The sequence below is a fragment of the Hemitrygon akajei genome, chromosome 6 (genome assembly GCF_048418815.1).
Source record: "Hemitrygon akajei chromosome 6, sHemAka1.3, whole genome shotgun sequence".
Lineage (NCBI taxonomy): Eukaryota > Metazoa > Chordata > Chondrichthyes > Myliobatiformes > Dasyatidae > Hemitrygon > Hemitrygon akajei.
This window is the reverse complement of record NC_133129.1, coordinates 146,274,306-146,301,556: the sequence shown is the minus strand read 5'-3', so window position 1 is coordinate 146,301,556 and position 27,251 is coordinate 146,274,306. Positions and strand designations below refer to the sequence as shown.

At 37.0% G+C, this 27,251-nt stretch overlaps 1 protein-coding gene across 2 annotated transcripts in view; it reads right to left on the bottom strand.

Moving 5' to 3' along the window:
- Positions 1-1,030: 1,030 nt before the first annotated feature.
- The window catches only part of ush1c (Usher syndrome 1C), a 191,396-nt gene continuing 165,175 nt past the window's right edge, over positions 1,031-27,251 (bottom strand). The window contains exons 20-22 of one of the 2 annotated variants that reach the window (XM_073049471.1): positions 6,883-6,992; positions 2,903-2,958; positions 1,031-2,155 (exon numbers count right to left, since the gene is read on the bottom strand). In XM_073049471.1, coding sequence (XP_072905572.1) covers positions 2,143-2,155; positions 2,903-2,958; positions 6,883-6,992 — 179 coding nt within the window. In that variant the 3' untranslated portion in view covers positions 1,031-2,142. The remainder of the gene's footprint in view (positions 2,156-2,902; positions 2,959-6,882; positions 6,993-27,251) is intronic. The other variant, XM_073049472.1, reaches the window with a different exon arrangement.

The following is a 27,251-nucleotide window of genomic DNA, read 5'->3' as shown; positions in this document are numbered from 1 at the left end:
CCTATTTAGGACAACTCTTAAAGAACAAAATAGTAATCGAGAAAATAGCTGGGATTCGCTTTGCTTATTTGGGACTCTATACCACTTAATTGGGACAGGAGACTGTCACTAAAGTTTCTAACTAGTGTCTGTCACATGCACATGTGTGACCATTAGATACTGCACTGTGCTAAGAGCAAACAGATTTAAGTAGCATCATTTCTGTGTATTTGTGTTCAAACAGCAGGGATTTTTGTCACCAATTGTTGGCAAGAAATAAGCAGTAAGACAATACAGAGTTGTTTTGCTCACGGTAGTTTCAAGCATTCAGACATGACAGACCTGGCCAGGAGTGAAAATGAAACAACTCCACTTCAACTAGTTAGTAATTATGAAAAATTTGTAAGTATTGACTATCATCTTAAATGTTACAATAAAAATGAATATTTGGAGGATGCAATCATCAAAAGCATTGCATGAATCAGTCCATTATCTGCACTAGTGCCTGTAGAGACATTGTTCGTTTATAGTCAATTGAAAGAACATGGCAGCATACTTTAGATGAATTTCCTCTGTCATTAAGTATTAGGAACTACAGTTTTATATTACTGTAGAGGAAATGCTCTAACCTGTTCTTTATTTCCATTTAAATACATAATTTATTTGCTCAGTTAAATGGTAGTTTGTCTTTTTATAAGTTTTTAACTATTTTGGCTAATTAGGGCAGATACTTAGTTGGCCAAAATGTACTGGTCACAAAGTGTCCCAATTAACCGGGATCTACAGTATCCTCAAGGATAGAGTTTTCAATTAGAAAGCTTGGCAATCAAATTCCTTTCACGGTCTGCAAAGGACAACTGATAGATCTCACAACAAAACAATTCATGTAAGTTTTTAAAAATATCTTACAGATGAGCAACAGGCTGTCCTTACCATCTTAACATCTTGTAACTGATGAAAGCTTTCAAACTAGTCGTGGTCAAAACCATTTCTAGCAGCATTAGTTTACCACGTATTTAAACTCATATAATGCAACGTGGTCCCGAATTCAATTAAGATTTAATATAATAAAAAATATTCCAAATAGCATTTGGACAAATTCCTCCTTAACATTAATAATTTCAATAGCAAATGTAGCATTCCTACATTTGTGCTAAATACTTGTTATTATTTATTATAAATTTAAATGAAATTTAATTAGAAATACATCCATTTCATTATATGTAAATATTTATATCTATAATTAAGACTATATTATAACAAAACATGTTAGGTCACACATAACACAAAGAATCATTCTATTAACGATCAAAAATTGATGCAATTATTTCAGATAAGTGATTAGTTTCCAGAGCTAATAAATATTGCAGTCCACATCTTTAAAGTCCCATTCCACTGTGTAGCCACACCATTCGGGAGAGCGTGTCTCACAAAATCAGCCTTAATGCTCCAGTCCTCTCATACCAATATGGTACACTGAGGCAAGATGCTCATGCATAATTTATTTGCTATATCACTTTTAACCTGAGCACCAAGGTATTGCAATCATGGGTAATTCCATTTGCAAAGTAATACTAAAGTCTCTCAACACACTGGACTTTAGGTCTACAATATTATTCAGGCTTGGAGATGGCTCTTTGCTCTTCATACTCACTGTGCTTCTCTTAATCATTCAACTTCATTCTTATCAAAGCAGCACTGATAGAGCAGATTTATGACACCATTGTAGAGGTTATAACAAGTTCATAAGAATCAGCACGTTTCTGGTGATGAATGTTAAAGGAACTTCAGATTTGAGCTCTTCAGTGCATTAACATAGATGTTCCATTGAAAAACACAACAAAACCAGTTCAATCATATAGCTTTCAATTCTTTTTCAAACCTACTATTCTGATACCTAATAGAAAATAATTTGACACAAGCACCTGTATGTCTATTATAATACTACTATATATTCCTGTTAATCCTATTTAGGGAATATATACATTTTGCCAATATTTTCAATATTTAAATCAATTGTAGTTATCTCCATTATATTAATGTAGATTAAATAATCTGATCTGTTTTCTTCAATAAAATGTTGCATTACAAAGCACTGGACTTTATGAGGACGATCTGATTCCGGATGAAGTGGTCCTTATAATATCATATGACTCTTCTTTATCAGAAAAATGTCCTACAAAAAAGAATATTTAATTAATTCACATTTTTCAATATTTTGAACTATTCTAATACTTAAAGAAAATGTTAAAGTTTTCTCAGCCAAAATATCTCTTGTTTAAGAATGTATTGCTCTTTGACTGTGGAAAGATGGGAAGTTAACAAGCTGTTCAGTCTTCAGAAAAGGTGCCTTTCGTTTGAGAGGTAGACAATCAATCAACAAGATGCCTTTATCTTTCGACATTACCATCGTTAAATGAAACTGCGATAGTGTTAACACAGGATGGATATAGAAATCACTACAAAGTTATCAGTGACTCAGAAGGAAACAATGGAGAGAAACTTGTACTTGGTTGCTTGCAGTCTGTGTGTATGAGTATTAGGGACCAGTTCTACTCTTCTCTAAATAATCTGATCTATTAATGCATTGTGTGGAATATGCAAAGCACAGTGTTAAGCACTCCTGTCTAAGGCAAATTCCCCCTTCCCCAGTATTAATGGCAAATAAAAGATTAAATTAACCAGTCAGCACAATTGTCAAAAATAAAATGTTTTACTCAGAAACACTTCAAGTTATTTGTTGTACTTTAAATCTGAAAATTAGCATGTGTTGAAGTAACACTAAAAATAATAATTTTAAATGTGAATACTATGTTTGTAAGTAAAGTTTTCATAAATGTCTGAATGGATAATTTACAAATTCAATTATAGATACTGTAGTGAAGAAAGATAAAAGCTCCTTAAACTCTGGCAGTAAACTTACACTTCATCTTCATATTCCTTGGGTGGGGACACAGCTATAACCAAGTCTATCCAGTCCTGAAACAGAAATATGATGGAAATTTTATAGCAGAAGCTGTCAAGGACAAAATTAATGCTAACATTTATTTTTAATTTGGCTGTATTATGTGCAGGGAAACATACTGTACATATGTGATAAAGATGAACCTTTGCATTGAATTAACCAGTTTGGTCAAACTGTGAAGGAAACAACGATTCAATCTCCAAAGAATTAGAAGAGGATTTTGCCTTCATAATTTTGATGTTGAAAAGATAACAGGATTCAGTCTCATTCCTGGTTAAAATACTTGTCACAGTCCATACAATTATTTCACAAATGAATGGATTTTCATGTTGAAATTAATGGGAATAAACATGGAGTAGTTTCACAAAGAAAGCAAATTTAATATTCTCAGAGACACGAGTTGAAAATTCACTTCAATTTCTTGCTTTTATTACCCTAATTATTCTGAAACCTACCTTATCCAAGGTTGATGTTCAGAAACCAAAATAGATAATTGGATAAATAGATAATCAATAACCACCAATTCATGACTGAACACTCCAATGCAGCTATGCAACACCTCTTAGATGCTGTAGAAGTGTCATTTTTCATTTGCCCTTAGGAATATTTCAAATGGATCACTAAAGGAAGGAACTGATTCAGAGTCAGCAAACTACAGTAACTGTGAAAAGATAAAATATTATAGGGGTACTAATCATGCCTTTTTTTTCAGAAGCAGTCCAAAACCTGACTTTTATAAGGTGAGAGTCAACAGTAATCCGAGTGTTAAGGTAATATTAGAGACAAAAGTCATGTATAGGATCTGCAAAGAGAAACCTTTGATTTTCTTATCACTTTTACTCCACCCAAAGCTCATGTGCACATTCTTCAGATTGTGCATTTTAATTCTCATCAGGTCAAAACCTATTTCATATAAACTATTTTGCAAACTCAGAATGTAAAATATTAGACGGAAAATAATGATTTGGAAAGTAGTGATTTTAAATCACATTGCTCAGAAATAAGAGCAATGTGATTTTAAATATTAGAAGCCTAGTGGTGCAACAGTTACAAGCAATTCATATTGGCTTTTGATCTCCCAGATTTTCCTGAAGTTGAAATTACCATCCACAGTTTTATTTTTTTTAACTACATGACATCACCCATCCTTATTTTCAGCTCTAATTCTCCTCTGTCTCCTTTTGAATAATCATTGTATGGCTCCAGTTGGCTATGAATGACTCTTTGCATTTACTCACCTTATAACTCTCTGCCTTTCCTGAACAAACATATTTTCTAACTAAATATTTGCTTATCTCTCCTAAAAAAGCTTTTAAGTATGGTTTTCTTTACATTACTAGGTGACGCTGATAGTTAGCATCATAAAAATGCAAATTTTCTCTAAAATTTACTAGTAAAAAAAGCCATCACTTTACATGTGCTCCTTATCATCTGGGACCTGCAATAATAACAGTTGCTGAATAACTGTAAAAGAGTTTGAAAGCTGGAATTCAGCATGCACTAATCAGAAAAGGTTTCAGTCTTTCACCATCTGTTACTTTCTTTCCTGTCACACTAAACACTGGTTAAATGTGTAAAGGAAAACAAAAATCATTATATTATTTGCACTGACATGGAAATCATGATTAACATCAACCCTTGGACCGATATAGTTCTCAACAGACAATATGGGCAAACATGAATATGGATATTACCAAGGTGTTCCATTGTTTGTAATCACTCTATAAACACTATTAGCTTAAAAAGAGATCGATTTTCAGTACACCAGTTATGGAACATGTGCAACTACTGTGCATAATCAGAGAAAATATGCTAAATGGGAGGGAGGTGAGTATATGCAGAATAGATGAGATAGAAGTAATGAAAATTATGGCAAAGAGAAAAATGTGTGACAGCAAGAAAAAAAAAACAGTAGGAAAGAAAGTGTGATAGAACATAAAGTTTACTGTGTGTCAGAAATATAAGGAAGATGTTACACGATTTCAATCTCACGTTTGTACAAACTACACCAACCGACTCATGAAGAGCAGTGCAAAGAAATGACGAACTGCTGCTCTGGTTTCTAACCAGCTCATCAGTCTGGATGTTATAGTCTGCTGCAAAATTAAATGTACAGCTATCCAAATGTCATTTGTGGGGTGTTAAGTTATAACCGTACAGCATCCTCTATAGTGAGTTAGGACCATTGTGAACGGGGCATAAAACAACTTATATCTCAATACAAACAGATCTTTACAATGACCAAGACAGGGGAGGTACTGCAGATGCTGGAAATCTAGAACAATTTACACAATGTGCTGGAGAAACTCAGCAAGTCAGGCAGCATCTATGGATGGGGATAACCAGTTGAGGTTTCCAGTCCTGATGAAGGGTCTCGGTCCAAAATGTGGTTTGTTAATTCCTACCCACAGATGCTGCCTGACCTGCTGAAATCCTCCGGCACATTGTGTGTATTGCTTTACAATAACCATATTCAGTTATTTTTAGCAAACAGAAAGTGAAACAAAGGAAGGAAAGGATGGGATTAACAACTATAAAAGATAGGGAAAAAATTCAGAATACATAAACAAAAAAAAACTTCAAGTAAAATGGAACTCCATACTTACAAAATCAAATTTCAGTGCCTAAGAGACCATTTACTAGTAATCAATATTTAAGATATAATGTATTTCATACTTAAATGTTTTTCCAGTATTTTTCAAGTGTATAAGGGGTATATTGCACAAATCCCCATCACATATTATATATAATGTCCTATCTCTGGAACCCACAACAGCAAATTGGATAGCAACCTCCTGCTTTCTGTATTTATCTGCCCCCTTGTGGACCCTGGATGTAACTGTCCGAATCACTCAATACCTATCGTTAGTGATAGATTCACTACTGCAATTACTGCAGAATTAAGGCTGATTACAGCTTGCATGCCTATTGCAGCTTAGAATAGAAAAAGACAGCAAGATGCTTCTCAGTGACATTGTAGTCAATATGAATACAGGGAGCTGACACTGGATGTCAATGGATAAAAACCAATGCTGGTCAGCAAATATTAGGGTGTGACATCATATCGTGGAAGCTGAGCATTGGTGAAATATTTCAGAAATGCAAGTAGGCAACATTTGTGAATGAGAAAGGTCTGGGATGAAAAGCATAACATGACATCAAACAGAATTGAAAATTGTAAACATGCTACTTAGTGATGTTCAGGAAAGCAGTTAGAGTAATCAAGAAGATAAAGATAAAGCCACCTCCTTCACAATGTGCGTTCAATCTTTCCAATTTTTGGCAAAGCTCTGCTAAAGCAGAATGTCGAAAAAGTAGCTTTTCCCACACTACAGCAGAAATTGCACCTTAAAAATTAGTGGAGTGCAGAAGGACACCTGAAAGGTGCTGAGTTTATTATTTTTATTTATTTAGAGACACAGCACAGTACCATGACCCTCCAGCCCAATGAGCCCAGACCACCAAATTACACCATGTAACCTACTAACTGGTACGTCTTTGGAATGTGGGAGGCAATCGGAGCATCCGGAATAAACCCACACGGTCACGGGAAGAACATACAAAATCATTCGCCACAGCGGTAGAACTGAATCCGGGTCACTGGAGCTGTGATAGCATTATGCTAAATGCTACACCTACTGTGCTGTCCCCACAGTAATGTAGGGTATTAGTCTGATAATACAGGTATAAAGAGATAGAGAAAGGTGGTGGGTAAAGAGAACCTAAATTTTGTCATTGTCAACATAAAAATTAACATCTCTGGATAATGGCACTGAAATACTTATTTACGGTTTCTTCACTTTGGTGAAGAAGACACCACAATAATTTAGAGTCTGAGTAATATCTTAGATCTACTTTATTCATTTGTTGAAAATGTTACTGTCTCTTTTTTTTTGCTCAGGGAGTAAACAAACCAAAATAATAGATAAAATACTTACACCACCGCTATTCCATGACTTTGCCAATGTCGTCTGAGCTTCAGGCAAGGTAGCATCAATGAGGATCTTCCCATTGACAGCCATTATTTGATCTCCCTTCACTACACCGCCTGCAAAAAGAAAAAAATTATAGGAAAATAGCATGCTGCTTTCAAGGAAAAAAGCATTATGTTCTAAGAACTGTATCTGCTGAATACACCAATGTTTTACCTAATTTCTCTGAAGCTTGCCAACCTCAAGCATAGATTAATCTACTTCCTGAAGAATAATCTGTTTATCTTTTCCTAATTCAGACTGCAGCAGTTGCCTTTTACAACACAAAAGCAATGCTGCACTGCACACATTGGGAAGTGAATGCAGATTTTGGCCAGAAATGATGAGATCAGACCTAGACCACCAGGGAAGTTCCAAGGAAAGGTAAATTTTAAAATATTTCTGTGGCTTCTCTTGAATTCTGATATTGCGCAATCCTAAAATCAGCTGAGCAGCAAATGGGTGCAGGTGGCTCACTGGTTCCATGTATTTCCATGAGCTCTAGGACTTCATTCTCCTCAATGCTGTAATAATCCACAATTGGTTCTGCCCTTAAGTTAAAACTATTCTCATGTTTTACATATTACTGCTTCAGGTGAGGCTTTATAGCTCTCTATAATTTTCACAGAATGTTCACTGGTCCTGACAAAGTAAGGTTTTGAAAAGTATCCCAAGTAATACTTTTGAAACTTTCAGTTTTACTATGGTATGGTCATCACATTTTTTAGAAGCAACACTGCAACATTTCAAACCTTGGCTTAGACTTTAATAATAGATGCACATATGATTAATTAACAATAATATACAATAGATATATGTTCCTCAAGAGGAAAATAATGTTTTTTGCCTCTAAATTATTATTTTACATATTCCCTGTCTGTGCAAAACCAAGAACAAGTTTATATTAATCCACACTTAGCAGAGAATACAGATCCAGATTATGTTTTGATCTGCTTACTGAAACTGAAAACTAGCTTAAACATATGACAGGATTGACTCAAAGTTCCTTTGCATTTGGCAGCGCTAAACATTATATAGAATTGTCAGCATGTTGGATGCCCTCGCAAAATCATCTCTGTTGAAACCTACGGAATGGATTTCAGAGGCAAAGCACAATGCATTGATGTGGGATACAGTTTGCTCAGTACTACTGAAAGGAATGGGTTTCTAGCCAGTAGTAAGTGTATATTTGGACCAGTGAAAAAAGAAACAGCCAAATGTCCTATACTATCTACATAGAGTACACACAAAGAATGTTGTTTGGCCCATTGAGTCTATGTCAAACATCAATTGTGCTAATCTTAACTTTTTCTTTCCCTTCAGCTCCACCCCTCCCCTCCTTACCAATACAACAGGGACAATTTATATTGACTAACGAACATACCAACTTTCATAGCTCTGGATGGTAGGGTGAATCTGCACACAGGAAGAACATGAACAGTCCACACAGACAACACTGGGGGCCAGAATTGAATCTGGGTCACTACAGTTCTCAAGCAGTAGTTTTACTAACTGCACCACTGTGTTTTCCTAGTTATGGGGGGAGGTGTTTATATAGACAGGTGTGCCCAGATTGTGTTGGATATGGTCCAGATTATGTTGGGGGGGGGGGGGGGGGGTGTGTGTGTGTGTGTGTGTGTGTGTGTGTGTGTGTGTGTGTGTGTGTGTGTGTGTGTGTGTGTGTGTGTGTGTGTGTGTGTGTGTGTGTGTGTGTGTGTGTGTGTGTGTGTGTGTGTGAGAGAGAGGGAGAGAGAGGGTGTTCATGTGTGTGTGTGAGTGTGTGTGTGTGTGTGTGTGTGTGTGTATGTGTGTGTGTGTGTGTGAGAGAGAGGGAGAGAGAGGGTGTTCATGTGTGTGTGTGTGTGTGTGTGTGGAGAATGTGCATCATATTGGTACAAATGCTCATATGGTGTGTGCATGGATTGATATAGATGCTGAGTTTTGCCGTTCTAACATTCAAATATATCAAAGGTTAAAAAAAACACTTACTTTGTGTTACCCGATTTTATTTTTCTTGTAAATAAAAAAGGCTAACTGAACAGAATGTAATTAAACACTTCATTAGCTATTTTACTCATAAATTATTCAAACCTTTCCATCACTCCAAACAACATCTAAATATTTTCCACCAGGCATTAGCAGTCGGTAATTCAGCACTACGACCTTTCATGTGACAAGCTGTAACCTTGGACATCTCCCGACAAATGTCATGAAAGAGAAACTTTAAAAGAGGGGAATGCCAAAAGTACTTCCGTCCACCATTTTGAAACAGCTGAATTGTTCAGTTCATGGTCAGCACGGTGTTGGAGCTATTCAAAATTATTTCTGATGCTATATGAGAGATATACTTTATATCCTTCACTGCAATAGAAAATTTACTTTAAACCTGAACTGCGTTGAAAAATTGAGATTGCTTTTTGATAAGCAAGGGACACGATAAATGGAAATGAGCAAGGTTCACTGAATGTTAGAACAGGCATGAAGGGTTAAATAACTTACTCCTGTTTCAATATTTATAAAAGATACACTTGACTTCATCTGAATTACCTATAATACTAAAACATCCCTTTCTACAACCATATAACTATATAACAATTACAGCATAGAAACATTAGTCCATGCTGAACGCTTACTCTCACCTAGTCCCACCTACCTGCACTCAGCCCATAACTCGCCATTCCTTTTCTGTCCATATACCTGTCCAATTTTTTTTTTTAATGACAAAATCAAACCTGCCTCTACTACTTCTACTGAAAGCTCGTTCCACACAGCTGCCACTCTCTGAGTAAAGAAGTTCCCCCTCATGCTACCAGTAAACTTTTGCCCCTTAACTCTCAACTCATGTCCTCTTGTTTGAATCTCCCCTACTCTCAATGGAAAAAGTCTATCCACATCAACTCTATCTATCCCCCTCATAATTTTAAATACCCCTATCAAGTTCCCCCCTCAACCTTCTACGCTCCAAAGAATAAAGACCTAACTTGTTCAAACTTTCTCTGTAACTTAGGTGCTGAAACACAGGTAACATTCTGGTAAATCTCCTCTGTACTTTCTCTATTTTGTTTGCATCTTTCCTACAATTCAGTGACCAGAACTGTACACAATACTCCAAATTTGGCCTCACCAATGCCTTGTACAACTTTAACATTACATCCCAACTCCTATACTCAATGCTTTGATTTATAAAGGCCAGCATACCAAAAGCTTTCTTCACCATCCTATACACGTGAGATCCCACCTTCAGGGAACTATGCACCATTATTCCTAGATCACTTTGTTCTACTGCATTCCTCAATGCCCTACCATTTACCATGTATGTCCTACTTTGATTAGTCCTAACAAAATGTAGCACCTCACACTTATCAGCATTAAACTCCATCTGCCATCTTTTAGCCCACTCTTCTAACTGGCCTAAATCTTTCTGCAAGCTTTGAAAGCCTACTTCATTATCCACAACGCCACCTATTTTAGTATCATCTGCATACTTACCAATCCAATTTACCACCCCATCATCCAGATCACTAATGTATATGACAAACAACACCGGACCCAGTACAGATCCCTGAGGCACACCGCTAGTCACTGGCCTCCAACCTGACAAACAGTTATCCACCACTACTCTCTGGCATCTCCCACCCAGCCACTGTTGAATCCATTTTACTACTTCAATATTAATACCTAACGATTGAACCTTCCTAACTAACCTTCCGTGTGGAACCTTGTCAAAGGCCTTACTGAAGTCCATATAGACAACATTCACTGCTTTAACCTCGTCAACTTTCCTAGTAAGCTCTTCAAAAAATTCTATAAGATTTGTCAAACATGACCTTCCATGCACAAATCCATGTTGACTGTTCCTAATCAGACCCTGTCTATCCAGATAATTATATATACCATCTCTAAGAATACTTTCTATTTTCCATTTCCATTTACTCAAGTCTGAGTGAAGGAATTTCTCCTAACCACTTTCTCACCTGAAAACTGGGAAAAGTATTTTCCATTTTGTAGCAAGATGCCAATTCATGCTCTTTGTATTACGTTAAAATATAAAGGATAATTAAATGAACCTGCAGTCATATTTTGGCACACAAAATGACTGGGTTATTCTACCGTACTATGAAATTTGAAACATTCCCGGAAAGTAATCAATGCCTCTCAGTTTCCCTAGGATAGTGCAAGCAGACATATTGAAAGCTAATAATATTCAGATATCCAAAATAGATGCTCTGCAAATGAAACTAGATAGCCTGACACTCAAAGAACCCTGATCAATATCTGGCATCAGCAGGGGAGATGTGCCATACACGCACTGTTTAATAGTTCCAAGTAAGTAGCAATATGGTAGGCCTTAAAAGGGACCATAGCAATTACACATTCATCCACTGGGCCATTACCAGATCTCAAAGTGTTCTCATCTGTCCAATCTTCGCTGTTACTTATTCCAGCTCACATGCCCACCAATTCTCCCTCACCCAAATCAATTACCTTGTCACCTGTCTACACAGCATTCAATTAACCTACAAGCATATCTGTAAAATGTGGAAGGATAGTAGAACACCCAGGAGAAAACTGCATTGTCACATAGGGAACATGGGATTTCTAGAGAAAGAACCTGAGGTCAAAAATCAAATAGTGCAGCACTCTCCTGCTGTAGGGTGAAAACAATAACCTGTTTGCAGCTGACTTTTTAGTGCTGGTCACTCACAAATGAAGTGTTTTGTTACTGATATCAAATGTTTGTACTGACTTCTGTTACAGTGCTGTCCACCAGAGATTTCCTGTCATGATTTACCCTCAGGCAAATTTTATTCACTCATTGTAATTCCTGCACACAATGATGTCGTTTACATACAGTTTAATTTAACAACAAAAACAGAAGCAAGAAGTCAAAATGTATGACTCATCTAAATGAGGAGGAGTGCACAACAAGCCCAGTGAAATATGTATGAAGTAATCCCACACACATAGAACATTTTTTTAATTTAAAAAAAGAACAAGAATTGGTAAAAATTAACTGATATTGGCAGGTGTCTGTAAGGATTGATGGGCTGGGGCTGCCACAGAGAAGTGCTTTTAAAAGCACTGGCACACACAGATGCTGTCTGTAAAATATCTTCAAGTTAGGTTTTAATATTCTTAAACGAGAATAAAGCACAACAACAGTTTGCAAAATAACTATGGGCCAAGTCTTAAACAAAAATTACTTTGGACTGTGCACACCATTCATTCAATTTACAAAAATGTCTATGATAGAATTTCTAGCCAATGGTTCATTAAAATAAAGCAGACTGTTGCTATTCCAAGCTGGGATATGAATGGCCTGCTTCCCTTCTTAGGACTGTCATGAACAAAAACACATGAAGTACAATGGACAACATTATCTGTAGAGCAAGGCTAACAGTCTAATTTTACTTATGCTTTGGGACAACATCTGTAAACAAGCGATATGATAGGAATTTCTCACATTTCCTTTGAAGAAGAAAACTTCCTGCCATAGTGCCCATTAGGATGAGGGCTCTAGCAAATTTAAAAATGTGGCTCATGATGATCCTAAACCACTGGCCATTTTTGAAGACAATTCTCCTAGACGTGTGTTAAGCTGCTATTAATAGCATTCTTGTACAAGAACCTTTAATTTCAGCACTAGTATTAGAATTGTTTTTACATTAAATCATTGTCATTGGCTAAAATCAGAGAATAGATCAACATTCATTAAACCCTGGTCACCATAACCAACACAATACTTCATTGACTTTTAGGCAGCTTCTGCTGTTTGCCAGATCTTTCTTTGTCTGTTTCCTGTTTGAGCTAATGCCAGATCCCAGTGAATGGCCTCAAGTCATAACAGAACATGTACAGCTGTCATTATTTATTCATGAATGTCATTCCCTTACATTAACTCAAATTCAAATTATAATGAAATTGCAAGGTATTTATTATAATCTACACATTCTATCACCAGAGTTAATTCAAAAGAATATGAAATTTTAAAAAAGTTTTAACTGATTTTAGTAAAGAGAAGAATAAAGTAAGAATCCATTTACGGGACTAGGCTTCTAATTTAAAGATAATTACATTCATAATTTAAAATTGTCTAGTTATCTTGCAGAGGCCTTTGCCTTTCTCCAAATGTTAACCCAAATCCTGCTAATAGAAAGCAGTATGAAGCAAGCTGCGATCTCAGAGTCATTTGTGGGTTGGGTGGGGAGTTGGAGGCACATGGTACTTTGGAATTTGCTTCACTTTACATGTCTTTATCAATGAAAAATTCCACTACCAAATAAGGGTCCAATGAGATTGTCCTAATATTCAAAGGATGAACACTTGAAAACTATACTATTAAAGGCAATGTATGCTGCTTAAAATTTACTTTATGCATTGTGACTTTTTACAAAGCAGTTAATTATACAGAAATATAATACCTACTATTAATGTCCACTAAATACTGTGCTAGTACCTGTCATTTTATACGTGGTTGATTTCATTACTTGTAACACTATCTCTCTCAGCTGTTACTACATAAATGAAAGGAATTAGAAACCATTAACGTCATGAGCATAGTCTGAAAGATGTCTCCAATTCAAGTGTCCAGTGATCTATGCTTTCATTCTAATACAGTATCTCAAAAGACATGTTGGGATAGTCTTTTTGTTGTTCATCACTGATTAATCTTGAACACGACATCTCTATTTTTGCACTACCTATTTAGTTTAATAGTTATATAAATATTATTATAATTTATAGTATTTTATATATTGCACTGTACTGCTGGCACAAACCAAATTTCACAATATACAGTATGTCAGTGATACTAAAACTGATTCAGATTATTTAGTAGCATACAATTCCAAAGGTTAGAGTTAACTTTCTATAAATTCATCCTGTCATTCAAGTGTACACCACATGTTATCACGTGTGAGCTCTGCAGTCAATATCAGTAGACTACGCACATGGAATAAGCGAATAGTAACAGTAAGCCTGATCTGATCACAAATAGAACTGGGATGATTGAAGCCTCAGAATAATGAACAAATTAGAGCAATAAGCTTTTCTGCTGCTCAAAAGTAGGGTATAAATCAATATGTTTTGCTCCTGTAGAGAAAGATTATTTTGTACTGATGGCTGGATTGGCATTCCAAGCCACCCCCTAGAGCCATTCATATGAATGACAATAAATTTGCTTTGAATTTCAAATGTGCAAGAATTGAACTTCCTGAGAGATCTTGCTACTTAAAATCTCAGGTTCATCCAGCAGCAATGTGACATACTTGGTTCTCCACCACAGCCCTGCCAAAGAGTTTCTTAGTTACTGCCTGTTATGCCGCTGGTGTTCAGGGCAGCAATAAATGTCTTCCATCTACGGTAGTGTTCAGGTCTTCCTTCATCATGTCGGGTGCTTCCTTTTGCTTTTCACTACTGTCAGTTATGCAAGACCTGGATGGAGACTCAGGAATACCGTTGCACTCAGATGTGAAAGGACACTTCATTACTGTTTCTGTAACGATTTTATTTTACCAGTCAGGGTTGTTAGCCCTGAATTGAATCCCTGAACTTGGAGGACCAGTGGACCACTCTTAGTCTAGCCTCTCCACTTTGACCTGTTTGGCAGGGGGCACCCTACCTAGAGGCAAAGCATAAAGCCACGACTCCAGCCAACATAGCGCTCTGGGTCATTGAGGCGAGCAAGTCTTCAAACCCAAAGACAAGGTGGTGATCCTCTTGGAGCCCTGCCATGGAGGAATTTGAGAATTCATGTTTGTTAGCCTACATGTCAGGAAAGATTTATCAATAAGAGATGCTGACCATTCAGGTAGCAGAATCAAAGTGAATGTCAGGAATTTTAAAGGAACTTGGAACTATAGAAAAATCATATTATTTTATTGAAATAGTCCCTTTATTCATATATTTGAAAGCTTACATTTGTACTGTCAGTTTGGTTCAATATTTTGGGTGATATTCCGCTTTGTGAATACAGAGCACTTTGCTTTTAATCTGTATCACATTTTTTGCTTTTACATGTCAGAGTCCGCATTACTGCACTGTCATCTGCAGCTCAGCCTGGTTTCAGACGTGTCTAATTGCAAAATATTGGACTCCTCTGAAACAGAAATAGATCACAGTAACTGGTACAGCTTTTGAATTCAAACACATCCACCTTAAGTTTCACTTGCAATGTTCTCAAATCTGGCTTAACCTATTCAGTGGTCTTTTGACACAATCACAATAAAAGCAGTGTAAGAGAAAATTTGTTGAAGTCTTAGACTGAGAATTGAACTGAATTAAAGAAAGAATTAACATAAATTGGGCCAACTAGATATTCCAGGTAAGTTAATACCCGCAAATTCAGTCTGCAAAAGCCGATTGCTTTGGCATTGGGAGCTCTGGTTTCTTTCAACGTGGTGTTCAACACTCTTGCATCTTTGTTGTGTGAATCACACTGACTGCCAAATGGAAAGTGGGTTGACACTTGCTTTGCCGGTGGCAGCTGGATGTACGTGTAGTAGGCAGATTGTGATGACAACCAACATCTGATGCTGATTTGATGTCGCCGCAGCCAAATTATTAACACCATCTGTGGATCTTGGACTGTCAAACAACATGATCAGCGATAGGAAAGATGTCCATCAGAACTATTTTAATGGCTTCATCAACCGTTTGTATGTTGGCTGCTGATTGAAATCTGCTGAGGGTTGCTTTGAATTACACTTGACCACACTTAGAGCACTGTGAGCAGTTTTGGGCCCCTTATCTAATAAAACATGCACTGACACAGGAGAGAGTCCTGAGGAGTTTCCTGAGAATGATTTTGGGAATGAAAGGGTTAATGTATGAGGAGCAGGCTCTGGGTCCGTACTCACTGGAGTTTAGAAGAATGAGGGAGTGGATCTCATTGAAACCAATTGAACATTGGAAGGCATAGATAGAGTGGATGTGGAGAGCATGTTTCCTATAGTGGGGGAGTCTAGGATGAGAGGGCAGAGCCTCAGAATAAAGGAACATCCATTTTGAAGAAAGATGGAGAGGAATTTCTTGAACCAGAGGGTGATAAGTCTGTGGATTTCGTTGCCATGGATGGCTATGGAGGCTGAGTCATTGAGTATATTTAAAACAGAAGTTGATAGATTATTGATTCATCAGGGAGTCAAAGGTCACAGGGAGAGGGCTGGAGAATGGGGTTCGGAAGGATAAAAAGTCAGCCTTGATGGAATTGCGGAACAGACTTGATGGACTGAATAGCTGAATTCTGTTCCTAGGTCTTATGTTCAAGCATAATTGCAAGGCCACATTGACAGTGGCTGTGTGCTGCTTCCAAACAGAACTGGCAGATACCTGCAAAATGCCGTAGCCTACTAAATAAGGAAGGCTACAAGTACCATCTTAATTGACTGCAACTGAATACATTTAACTTCCATATTAGAAAGGAGCTGGCAGAGCCTACGCATGACTCCACATGAGCTGCTGACTTCCCTGCTCTCCAAATGCTATTGGCTGTGTTACAGCTACTGTTTGAATGTGGAGATTCGCAAATCTAGGAGAAATTCCACTTATTCTATATCTAGTTGTTGAATAACCATACCAAGTGCATTATGCAGACCTACTATTCATACAATGGCACAACGGAATTTTCATTCTGTGGCAGTCCGTCCAGTCATTTTCATATGATAAATGAAAGGATGTCTGTAGGATGACAAATTAACTATATAATTCTAGTGCACAATGCACAAGCAGCAACATATTTTAATAATATTATGCCATTACACACAATCTAAGACCATGGACAAAGAGAAAATATGATTCTATTGTCTAGAAAGGTAAATTGGTGCGTAGTCAATCTGTTGCCTGCTGTTCTATCATATACAGTACCTATAAAATGTATTCATCCTACCCCCTTTGGAAGTTTTCATGTTCTATTGTTAAACAATATTGGATTTAATTTGGCTTTTTTTTTTACACTGATCAGCAGAAAAAGACACTTTCATGTCAAAGTGAAAACAGATCTCTACCAAGAGATCTAAATTAATTACAAATATTAAACAAAATAATTGATTGCATAAGTATTCACTCCCTTCAAGTCAGTATTTAGTAGATTAACCTTTGGCAGCAATTACAGCCTTGAGTCTGTATGAGTAGGTCTCTATCAGCTTTGCACATCTGGACACTGCAAATTTTCTTCATTCTTCTTGACAAAACTGCTCAAGCTCTGTCAGATTGCATGGGGATTGTGTGTGAGCAGCCCTTTTCAAGTCCAGCCACAAATTCTCAATTGGATTGAGGTCTGGATTCTGACTTGGCCACTCCAGGACATTGACTTTGTTGTTTTTAAATAATTGCTGTGTAGCATTGGCTTTATGCTTGAGGGTCAATGTCTTGCTGGAAAACAAATCTCCTCCCAAGTCGCAGTTATCTTACAGACTGCATCAGGTTTTCCTCCAGGAGTTCCCTGTATTTTGCTGCATTCATTTTACCTTCAACCTTTACAAGCCTTCTAGGGTTTGCTGCAGTGTTACGTACCCGTGACACGTGACAGTGGTACCCTTGTCACGTGACTGGGGTTGAAGTTATACTGGACATGAGGTAATGGTGGAGTGATGTCATTTTCCCGCCAGTAGAGGTCATGTGACAGGTTTTTTCTACAGGGTATAAAAGGAAGACCCACCCTGTCAGGTGGGGCAGTTCGTGGCTGGATTTGCCAAGATGACTTCATGTCACTGCGTGATTTAAAAGGATGACGCAGTTTAGTTAAAAATGAAGTTTTGTTAATGCCTAAAGTTTAAAAGGTCAGAGCCAACGGTTTCTTTGCTAATGGAGAGTGAAGTTTGGAGATCAAGAAAAATCGATTTTCGATGGATTGACTTCGACCTTGTTTGATCCTCATTCGGAAGGATTTCGTTGACTATTCTCGCTGTTGACCCCTGGGATGACCAGAAAGGGTTTGAGAATAGTGTGGAAGAGAGGTCAGTCACTTTAAGTTGTTATATTTAATAAAATTCGACGTGGGAGTTCGACGCTGGGAATCGAAGGACATCGACGTGGAAGAGAATTTAAATCGCTTTAAAAAAGTCTCTCCTTTTAAAAGTACCGTGAGCTTTTGAACTGTCGGCATATCGTTTTAAAATACTGCTTTCATTCGGCATATCGCTTTGGAGAACTGGTTTTTTCAATACTACTTTAAAGACTGTTTGAGACTGCAAAGCTATTAAGAACTGTCTGACCAGCTGTCAGCAGCTGAGCTCGGATCATTGTTTGGGTTTGTTTACATTTGAAGGGGGTTTGTTATCAGTGTTTAATAAACGTGTTATTCGTTATAAAACCCCTTGCCTAACTCATCTATATTATTGTTGCCCGAATACGTAACATAATTATGGGGGCTCGTCCGGGATTGAATTATTTGAGTTTACAAAGTTTTTTTGAATTTTGAGTCGGTGTTTTGGTAACGGGGATTGCTCGATTTTTTTTTGTTTGTTTGGCTTGTGAGTGGTATTCGGCAACGATGAATATTGATGAGTTTCTGGATTCGCCAGACGCGGATTTGTTAGCGAAGGCGAAAAAAACTGAAGTCTCTGAACTTGCTAATCGGTTGCATCTGAAAGGGATTTTGCCAACTACTTCAAAAGCTGTAATACAGAGAAAGATCGCGTCTCACTATGTGGCTTCGGGTCATTTTGAAGAATCGATTTTAGAATCGTTTCCAATAAGTAATCTGGAGATGCAGTTGCAAATTGAACAAATGAGGTTGGAACAAAGTAAAGCAGAGTTAGAGAGGTGTAAATTGGAATCTGAGCAGAAGAAAAGAGAATATGAATATGCAATGGTGAATTTAAGGTCTGAGAATCAGTCTTCTGATACTAGAAAACCGTTTGTTGCTAGCCAGGAAATTAAATTGGTCCCTCCATTTAGTGAAACAGAAGTGGAGAGATATTTTCAACATTTTGAAACTATTGCTCGGATGTCAGAGTGGCCGAAAGATAAATGGTCAGTGTTATTACAGAGTGTAATCAAAGGAAAGGCACGACACGTTTACACAGCTTTAACTGCTGCGCAAGCATTAGATTATGATATTGTGAAAGAAAATATTCTCAAATCATATGAGTTGGTCCCAGAAGCGTACAGGGAAAGATTCAGGAGTTTGAAAAAGTCTGTGGAAAAGACTTATGTGGAATTTGCCTATGATAAAGCTATGTGTTTTGAGAGATGGGTTTCTTCTAAAAATGTAAATGAGGACTATGATACATTGAGAGAGCTGATTTTGATGGAGGAATTTAAAAGAAGCATTCCTGTTGAAGTAAGGACCTACTTAAATGAGAGGGATACTGATAAATTGCAGGACTGTGCTAGATTAGCTGATGAGTATGTTTTAATCCATAAGAATAAATTTCCTCAGGGTAGAATTTTTAAGAGGAGAAATAATATGGAGACTCAAGGTAAATCAGAAATTAAATTAGAGGTTAATGAGAGAGGTAAGGAGGAAGGAAAACCTGTGAAGGAAAGACAGTTTGGTCTTATTTGTAACTATTGTAAGAAGCCTGGCCATGTAATAGCTAACTGTTTCAAATTGAAAAAGAGAGAGAAGGAAGCAGTTCCGGATGCTTGTGTGCAACATACTGAAGCACCTGTAAAGTTACAGGGTTTGGTAAACACAAATGAGGATTTGTTAGAGTCTGACAAAGTTAGAAAGGGATATGATCATTTTATAACTGAAGGGTTTGTATCCTTGAAAGAAGGATCTACTCTGGTGCCAATAAAAATTCTTAGGGATACTGGAGCTTCTCAATCACTGATGTTAGATAGTGTGTTGAAGTTTAATGAAGAGAGTGATACTGGTGAGGTAAATTACATAAGAGGTGTTGGAAGTGATTTTATGCCTGTACGTTTACATGAAGTAAATTTAAAGTCAGGGTTAGTTACAGGATTTGTTAAGGTAGGATTACAGCATAGCTTACCTGTGAAGGGTATTTCTTTATTGTTAGGTAATGACTTGGCAGGTGGACAAGTTTTTCCTGAAGTGCATTTGACAATGGAATCAGAGGTACCTGAGGTGAATTCTAACACAGATTTTTCTTGTGTTGTGACTAGAGCTATGGCTAAAAAAATTGATGTGCAGAATGAGGTTGTTACTCATGACTGTTCAACTCAGGATTCGAGTTTTGAGGATGTGTCAGAAACTTTCTTACCTTCGTTGTTTGAACAAGATTCTGGGAGTAAGTCTGACTATGAAGATTTATCTTTGTCTCGGAAGGAGATGATAGCAGAGCAGAATAGAGATCCTGAGATTGTAAAATTAAGGGAACAAGCTTTACTAGGTAGTGAAATTGAGAAGGTGTCAGTAGGATATTACTTGGAAAAAGGAGTGTTGATGAGAAAGTGGAGGTCGCCTACAATTCCTGCAAGTGAGGAATGGAATGTTGTTTACCAGGTGGTTGTTCCTAAAGTTTATCGGAATGAGATTTTGACTTTAGCTCATAGTGTGCCTTTAGGTGGACATCAAGGGATAAGGAAAACTGTGGACAAGATTTTAAAACATTTTTACTGGCCTGGTTTAAGAAAAGATGTGGCGATGTTTTGTAAGACGTGCCATACTTGTCAGATTGTGGGTAAACCAAATCAGGTTACACCAGTAGCTCCATTACAACCTATTCCAGCATTTGGTGAACCGTTTTCTAAAGTTATTGTAGATTGTGTTGGTCCATTACCAAAGACAAAAACTGGTTATCAGTATTTGTTGACTATCATGTGTACTTCGTCTAGGTTTCCAGAGGCAGTACCACTTAGGAATATAAAAGCTAAAACTGTGACGAAGGCTCTTATAAAATTCTTTACTTATTTTGGATTGCCTAAGGAAATACAAACTGATCAAGGTAGTAATTTTATGTCTGGATTGTTTCAACAGATAGTTTATAAATTGGGAGCTAAGCAAATTACTTCGTCTGCATACCATCCAGAATCGCAAGGTGCTTTGGAGAGGTTTCATTCTACTCTCAAGAATATGATTAGGACATATTGTGTGGAGAATGAAAGTGACTGGGATGAGAGTATAAACTTAGTTTTATTTGCAGTAAGGGAATCGGTACAAGAATCTTTAGGGTTTAGTCCATTTGAACTTGTGTTTGGACATAGAGTTAGAGGACCTTTAGCTTTATTGAAGGAACAGTGGATTAGTAAGGAAGTGCATACTAATTTGTTGGACTATGTTTTGAAATTTAAGGACAGGTTACATAGAGCTTGTAGCTTAGCCAAGGAAAATTTGAAGTTGGCTCAGGAGAAAATGAAAACTTGGTATGATAAGGAAGCTAGGATGAGGATGTTTAAGCCTGGAGATAAGGTGTTGGTTCTTTTCCCAGTGCAGACAAATCCTTTACAAGCTAGATTTCATGGACCTTATGAAATTGTGTCTAGAGTTAATGATGTGGATTATGTAATAAAAACTCCAGATCGTAGAAGGTCAACACAACTTTGCCACATAAATATGATTAAACCATATTTTGAGAAACAATCTGATACTGTGACTGTTGTGGTTAGTGAGAATGAGTTTGATTTAACTGGGAACATGATAGATGATTCATCTGACTTTCATTCTAAATCTAACATTGTTTCTGTTAGGTTACCTAATTCGACTATTTTGGAAAATATGGATGAGAAATTAGCACATTTACAGCTAGAGCAGAAACAACAGATGAAGGAATTGATTTTTAAGTATAAGGATTTGTTTCCAGATGTTCCGAGAAGGACTACTATAGCTTCACATGATGTAGATGTTGGAGATGCCAAACCTATTAAACAACATCCATATAGGATGAACATGGAAAAATGTGAACTTGCTGAGAAAGAAATTGAATACATGTTAGAGAATGATATTATTAGACATTCTAACTCGAATTGGAGTTCGCCATGTGTTATGGTGCCAAAACCTGATGGTAGTATTAGGTTTTGTACGGACTATAGGAAGGTGAATGCTGTAACGAAAACAGATGCATATCCAATTCCTAGAGTAGATGATTGTGTAGATAAAGTTGGAAAAGCAAAGTTCCTTACAAAGATTGATTTATTGAAAGGGTATTGGTGTGTTCCACTAACGGACAGAGGTAGAGAGATTTCTGCATTTGTAACTCCATCTGGGTTATATGAGTATAATGTTCTTCCATTTGGGATGAAGAATGCGCCAGGTACTTTTCAGAGGATGATTAATTCTGTGATTCAGGGATTGAAAGATACTGATGCTTATATTGATGATTTAGTGACAGGAAATGATACTTGGGAAGCACACATAATTGCGGTGGAGAAATTGTTTGAAAAGCTTTCAAAAGCTAACTTGACTATTAATTTAGCCAAGAGTGAATTTGGACATGCTACTGTGGCTTACCTTGGTTATGTTGTGGGTCAAGGTAAGGTAGCTCCTGTTCAGGCAAAAGTTCAGGCAATTTTGGAAATTCCCACTCCAACGGGGAAAAAAACTCTCAGAAGGTTTTTGGGAATGGTAGGATATTATCGAAAATTTTGTAAGAATTTTGCTAATGTTGCCCTTCCATTAACTAATCTTCTGCAGAAGAATGTAAAGTTTGTGTGGACAGTGTTTTGTCAGGAAGCATTTGAAAAATTGAAAACAATGATATGTGAACAACCTGTGCTTAAGGCACCTGACTTTGAAAAACCTTTTTCATTAGCTGTGGATGCTAGTGATGAAGCTGCGGGAGCAGTATTGATGCAAAAGAATGAGGGTGATGAGGTTGATCATCCAGTAGCATACTTTTCTAAGAAATTTAATAAGCATCAAAGAAACTATTCAACAATAGAAAAAGAATTGTTATCTCTTGTTTTAGCTTTGGAATATTTTGAGGTATATGTTGGTACAACTCAAAAACCACTTATTGTTTACACTGATCATAATCCGTTAGTTTTTCTGAGTAAGATGAAAAACAAAAACAGAAGATTATTAAATTGGAGTTTGATGTTACAAGAGTACAATATTGTGATAACTCATATTAAAGGTAAAGATAATGTGGTTGCTGATTGTCTATCTCGATGTTGAATGTACAATGGTTTTTTTTGGAGTGGTTTTTTTTTATTGTAACACTCCTACTGTATTGTATATTGTGTATGTTATATGATTTATACATTTGTTTTTTTTTTGTAAGTAATTGTTAAAAATTTTTGTTCTTGATAGACCAAAAATGTTTTTTTTTGGAGGGAGGTGTTACGTACCCGTGACACGTGACAGTGGTACCCTTGTCACGTGACTGGGGTTGAAGTTATACTGGACATGAGGTAATGGTGGAGTGATGTCATTTTCCCGCCAGTAGAGGTCATGTGACAGGTTTTTTCTACAGGGTATAAAAGGAAGACCCACCCTGTCAGGTGGGGCAGTTCGTGGCTGGATTTGCCAAGATGACTTCATGTCACTGCGTGATTTAAAAGGATGACGCAGTTTAGTTAAAAATGAAGTTTTGTTAATGCCTAAAGTTTAAAAGGTCAGAGCCAACGGTTTCTTTGCTAATGGAGAGTGAAGTTTGGAGATCAAGAAAAATCGATTTTCGATGGATTGACTTCGACCTTGTTTGATCCTCATTCGGAAGGATTTCGTTGACTATTCTCGCTGTTGACCCCTGGGATGACCAGAAAGGGTTTGAGAATAGTGTGGAAGAGAGGTCAGTCACTTTAAGTTGTTATATTTAATAAAATTCGACGTGGGAGTTCGACGCTGGGAATCGAAGGACATCGACGTGGAAGAGAATTTAAATCGCTTTAAAAAAGTCTCTCCTTTTAAAAGTACCGTGAGCTTTTGAACTGTCGGCATATCGTTTTAAAATACTGCTTTCATTCGGCATATCGCTTTGGAGAACTGGTTTTTTCAATACTACTTTAAAGACTGTTTGAGACTGCAAAGCTATTAAGAACTGTCTGACCAGCTGTCAGCAGCTGAGCTCGGATCATTGTTTGGGTTTGTTTACATTTGAAGGGGGTTTGTTATCAGTGTTTAATAAACGTGTTATTCGTTATAAAACCCCTTGCCTAACTCATCTATATTATTGTTGCCCGAATACGTAACATAATTATGGGGGCTCGTCCGGGATTGAATTATTTGAGTTTACAAAGTTTTTTTGAATTTTGAGTCGGTGTTTTGGTAACGGGGATTGCTCGATTTTTTTTTGTTTGTTTGGCTTGTGAGTGGTATTCGGCAACGATGAATATTGATGAGTTTCTGGATTCGCCAGACGCGGATTTGTTAGCGAAGGCGAAAAAAACTGAAGTCTCTGAACTTGCTAATCGGTTGCATCTGAAAGGGATTTTGCCAACTACTTCAAAAGCTGTAATACAGAGAAAGATCGCGTCTCACTATGTGGCTTCGGGTCATTTTGAAGAATCGATTTTAGAATCGTTTCCAATAAGTAATCTGGAGATGCAGTTGCAAATTGAACAAATGAGGTTGGAACAAAGTAAAGCAGAGTTAGAGAGGTGTAAATTGGAATCTGAGCAGAAGAAAAGAGAATATGAATATGCAATGGTGAATTTAAGGTCTGAGAATCAGTCTTCTGATACTAGAAAACCGTTTGTTGCTAGCCAGGAAATTAAATTGGTCCCTCCATTTAGTGAAACAGAAGTGGAGAGATATTTTCAACATTTTGAAACTATTGCTCGGATGTCAGAGTGGCCGAAAGATAAATGGTCAGTGTTATTACAGAGTGTAATCAAAGGAAAGGCACGACACGTTTACACAGCTTTAACTGCTGCGCAAGCATTAGATTATGATATTGTGAAAGAAAATATTCTCAAATCATATGAGTTGGTCCCAGAAGCGTACAGGGAAAGATTCAGGAGTTTGAAAAAGTCTGTGGAAAAGACTTATGTGGAATTTGCCTATGATAAAGCTATGTGTTTTGAGAGATGGGTTTCTTCTAAAAATGTAAATGAGGACTATGATACATTGAGAGAGCTGATTTTGATGGAGGAATTTAAAAGAAGCATTCCTGTTGAAGTAAGGACCTACTTAAATGAGAGGGATACTGATAAATTGCAGGACTGTGCTAGATTAGCTGATGAGTATGTTTTAATCCATAAGAATAAATTTCCTCAGGGTAGAATTTTTAAGAGGAGAAATAATATGGAGACTCAAGGTAAATCAGAAATTAAATTAGAGGTTAATGAGAGAGGTAAGGAGGAAGGAAAACCTGTGAAGGAAAGACAGTTTGGTCTTATTTGTAACTATTGTAAGAAGCCTGGCCATGTAATAGCTAACTGTTTCAAATTGAAAAAGAGAGAGAAGGAAGCAGTTCCGGATGCTTGTGTGCAACATACTGAAGCACCTGTAAAGTTACAGGGTTTGGTAAACACAAATGAGGATTTGTTAGAGTCTGACAAAGTTAGAAAGGGATATGATCATTTTATAACTGAAGGGTTTGTATCCTTGAAAGAAGGATCTACTCTGGTGCCAATAAAAATTCTTAGGGATACTGGAGCTTCTCAATCACTGATGTTAGATAGTGTGTTGAAGTTTAATGAAGAGAGTGATACTGGTGAGGTAAATTACATAAGAGGTGTTGGAAGTGATTTTATGCCTGTACGTTTACATGAAGTAAATTTAAAGTCAGGGTTAGTTACAGGATTTGTTAAGGTAGGATTACAGCATAGCTTACCTGTGAAGGGTATTTCTTTATTGTTAGGTAATGACTTGGCAGGTGGACAAGTTTTTCCTGAAGTGCATTTGACAATGGAATCAGAGGTACCTGAGGTGAATTCTAACACAGATTTTTCTTGTGTTGTGACTAGAGCTATGGCTAAAAAAATTGATGTGCAGAATGAGGTTGTTACTCATGACTGTTCAACTCAGGATTCGAGTTTTGAGGATGTGTCAGAAACTTTCTTACCTTCGTTGTTTGAACAAGATTCTGGGAGTAAGTCTGACTATGAAGATTTATCTTTGTCTCGGAAGGAGATGATAGCAGAGCAGAATAGAGATCCTGAGATTGTAAAATTAAGGGAACAAGCTTTACTAGGTAGTGAAATTGAGAAGGTGTCAGTAGGATATTACTTGGAAAAAGGAGTGTTGATGAGAAAGTGGAGGTCGCCTACAATTCCTGCAAGTGAGGAATGGAATGTTGTTTACCAGGTGGTTGTTCCTAAAGTTTATCGGAATGAGATTTTGACTTTAGCTCATAGTGTGCCTTTAGGTGGACATCAAGGGATAAGGAAAACTGTGGACAAGATTTTAAAACATTTTTACTGGCCTGGTTTAAGAAAAGATGTGGCGATGTTTTGTAAGACGTGCCATACTTGTCAGATTGTGGGTAAACCAAATCAGGTTACACCAGTAGCTCCATTACAACCTATTCCAGCATTTGGTGAACCATTTTCTAAAGTTATTGTAGATTGTGTTGGTCCATTACCAAAGACAAAAACTGGTTATCAGTATTTGTTGACTATCATGTGTACTTCGTCTAGGTTTCCAGAGGCAGTACCACTTAGGAATATAAAAGCTAAAACTGTGACGAAGGCTCTTATAAAATTCTTTACTTATTTTGGATTGCCTAAGGAAATACAAACTGATCAAGGTAGTAATTTTATGTCTGGATTGTTTCAACAGATAGTTTATAAATTGGGAGCTAAGCAAATTACTTCGTCTGCATACCATCCAGAATCGCAAGGTGCTTTGGAGAGGTTTCATTCTACTCTCAAGAATATGATTAGGACATATTGTGTGGAGAATGAAAGTGACTGGGATGAGAGTATAAACTTAGTTTTATTTGCAGTAAGGGAATCGGTACAAGAATCTTTAGGGTTTAGTCCATTTGAACTTGTGTTTGGACATAGAGTTAGAGGACCTTTAGCTTTATTGAAGGAACAGTGGATTAGTAAGGAAGTGCATACTAATTTGTTGGACTATGTTTTGAAATTTAAGGACAGGTTACATAGAGCTTGTAGCTTAGCCAAGGAAAATTTGAAGTTGGCTCAGGAGAAAATGAAAACTTGGTATGATAAGGAAGCTAGGATGAGGATGTTTAAGCCTGGAGATAAGGTGTTGGTTCTTTTCCCAGTGCAGACAAATCCTTTACAAGCTAGATTTCATGGACCTTATGAAATTGTGTCTAGAGTTAATGATGTGGATTATGTAATAAAAACTCCAGATCGTAGAAGGTCAACACAACTTTGCCACATAAATATGATTAAACCATATTTTGAGAAACAATCTGATACTGTGACTGTTGTGGTTAGTGAGAATGAGTTTGATTTAACTGGGAACATGATAGATGATTCATCTGACTTTCATTCTAAATCTAACATTGTTTCTGTTAGGTTACCTAATTCGACTATTTTGGAAAATATGGATGAGAAATTAGCACATTTAC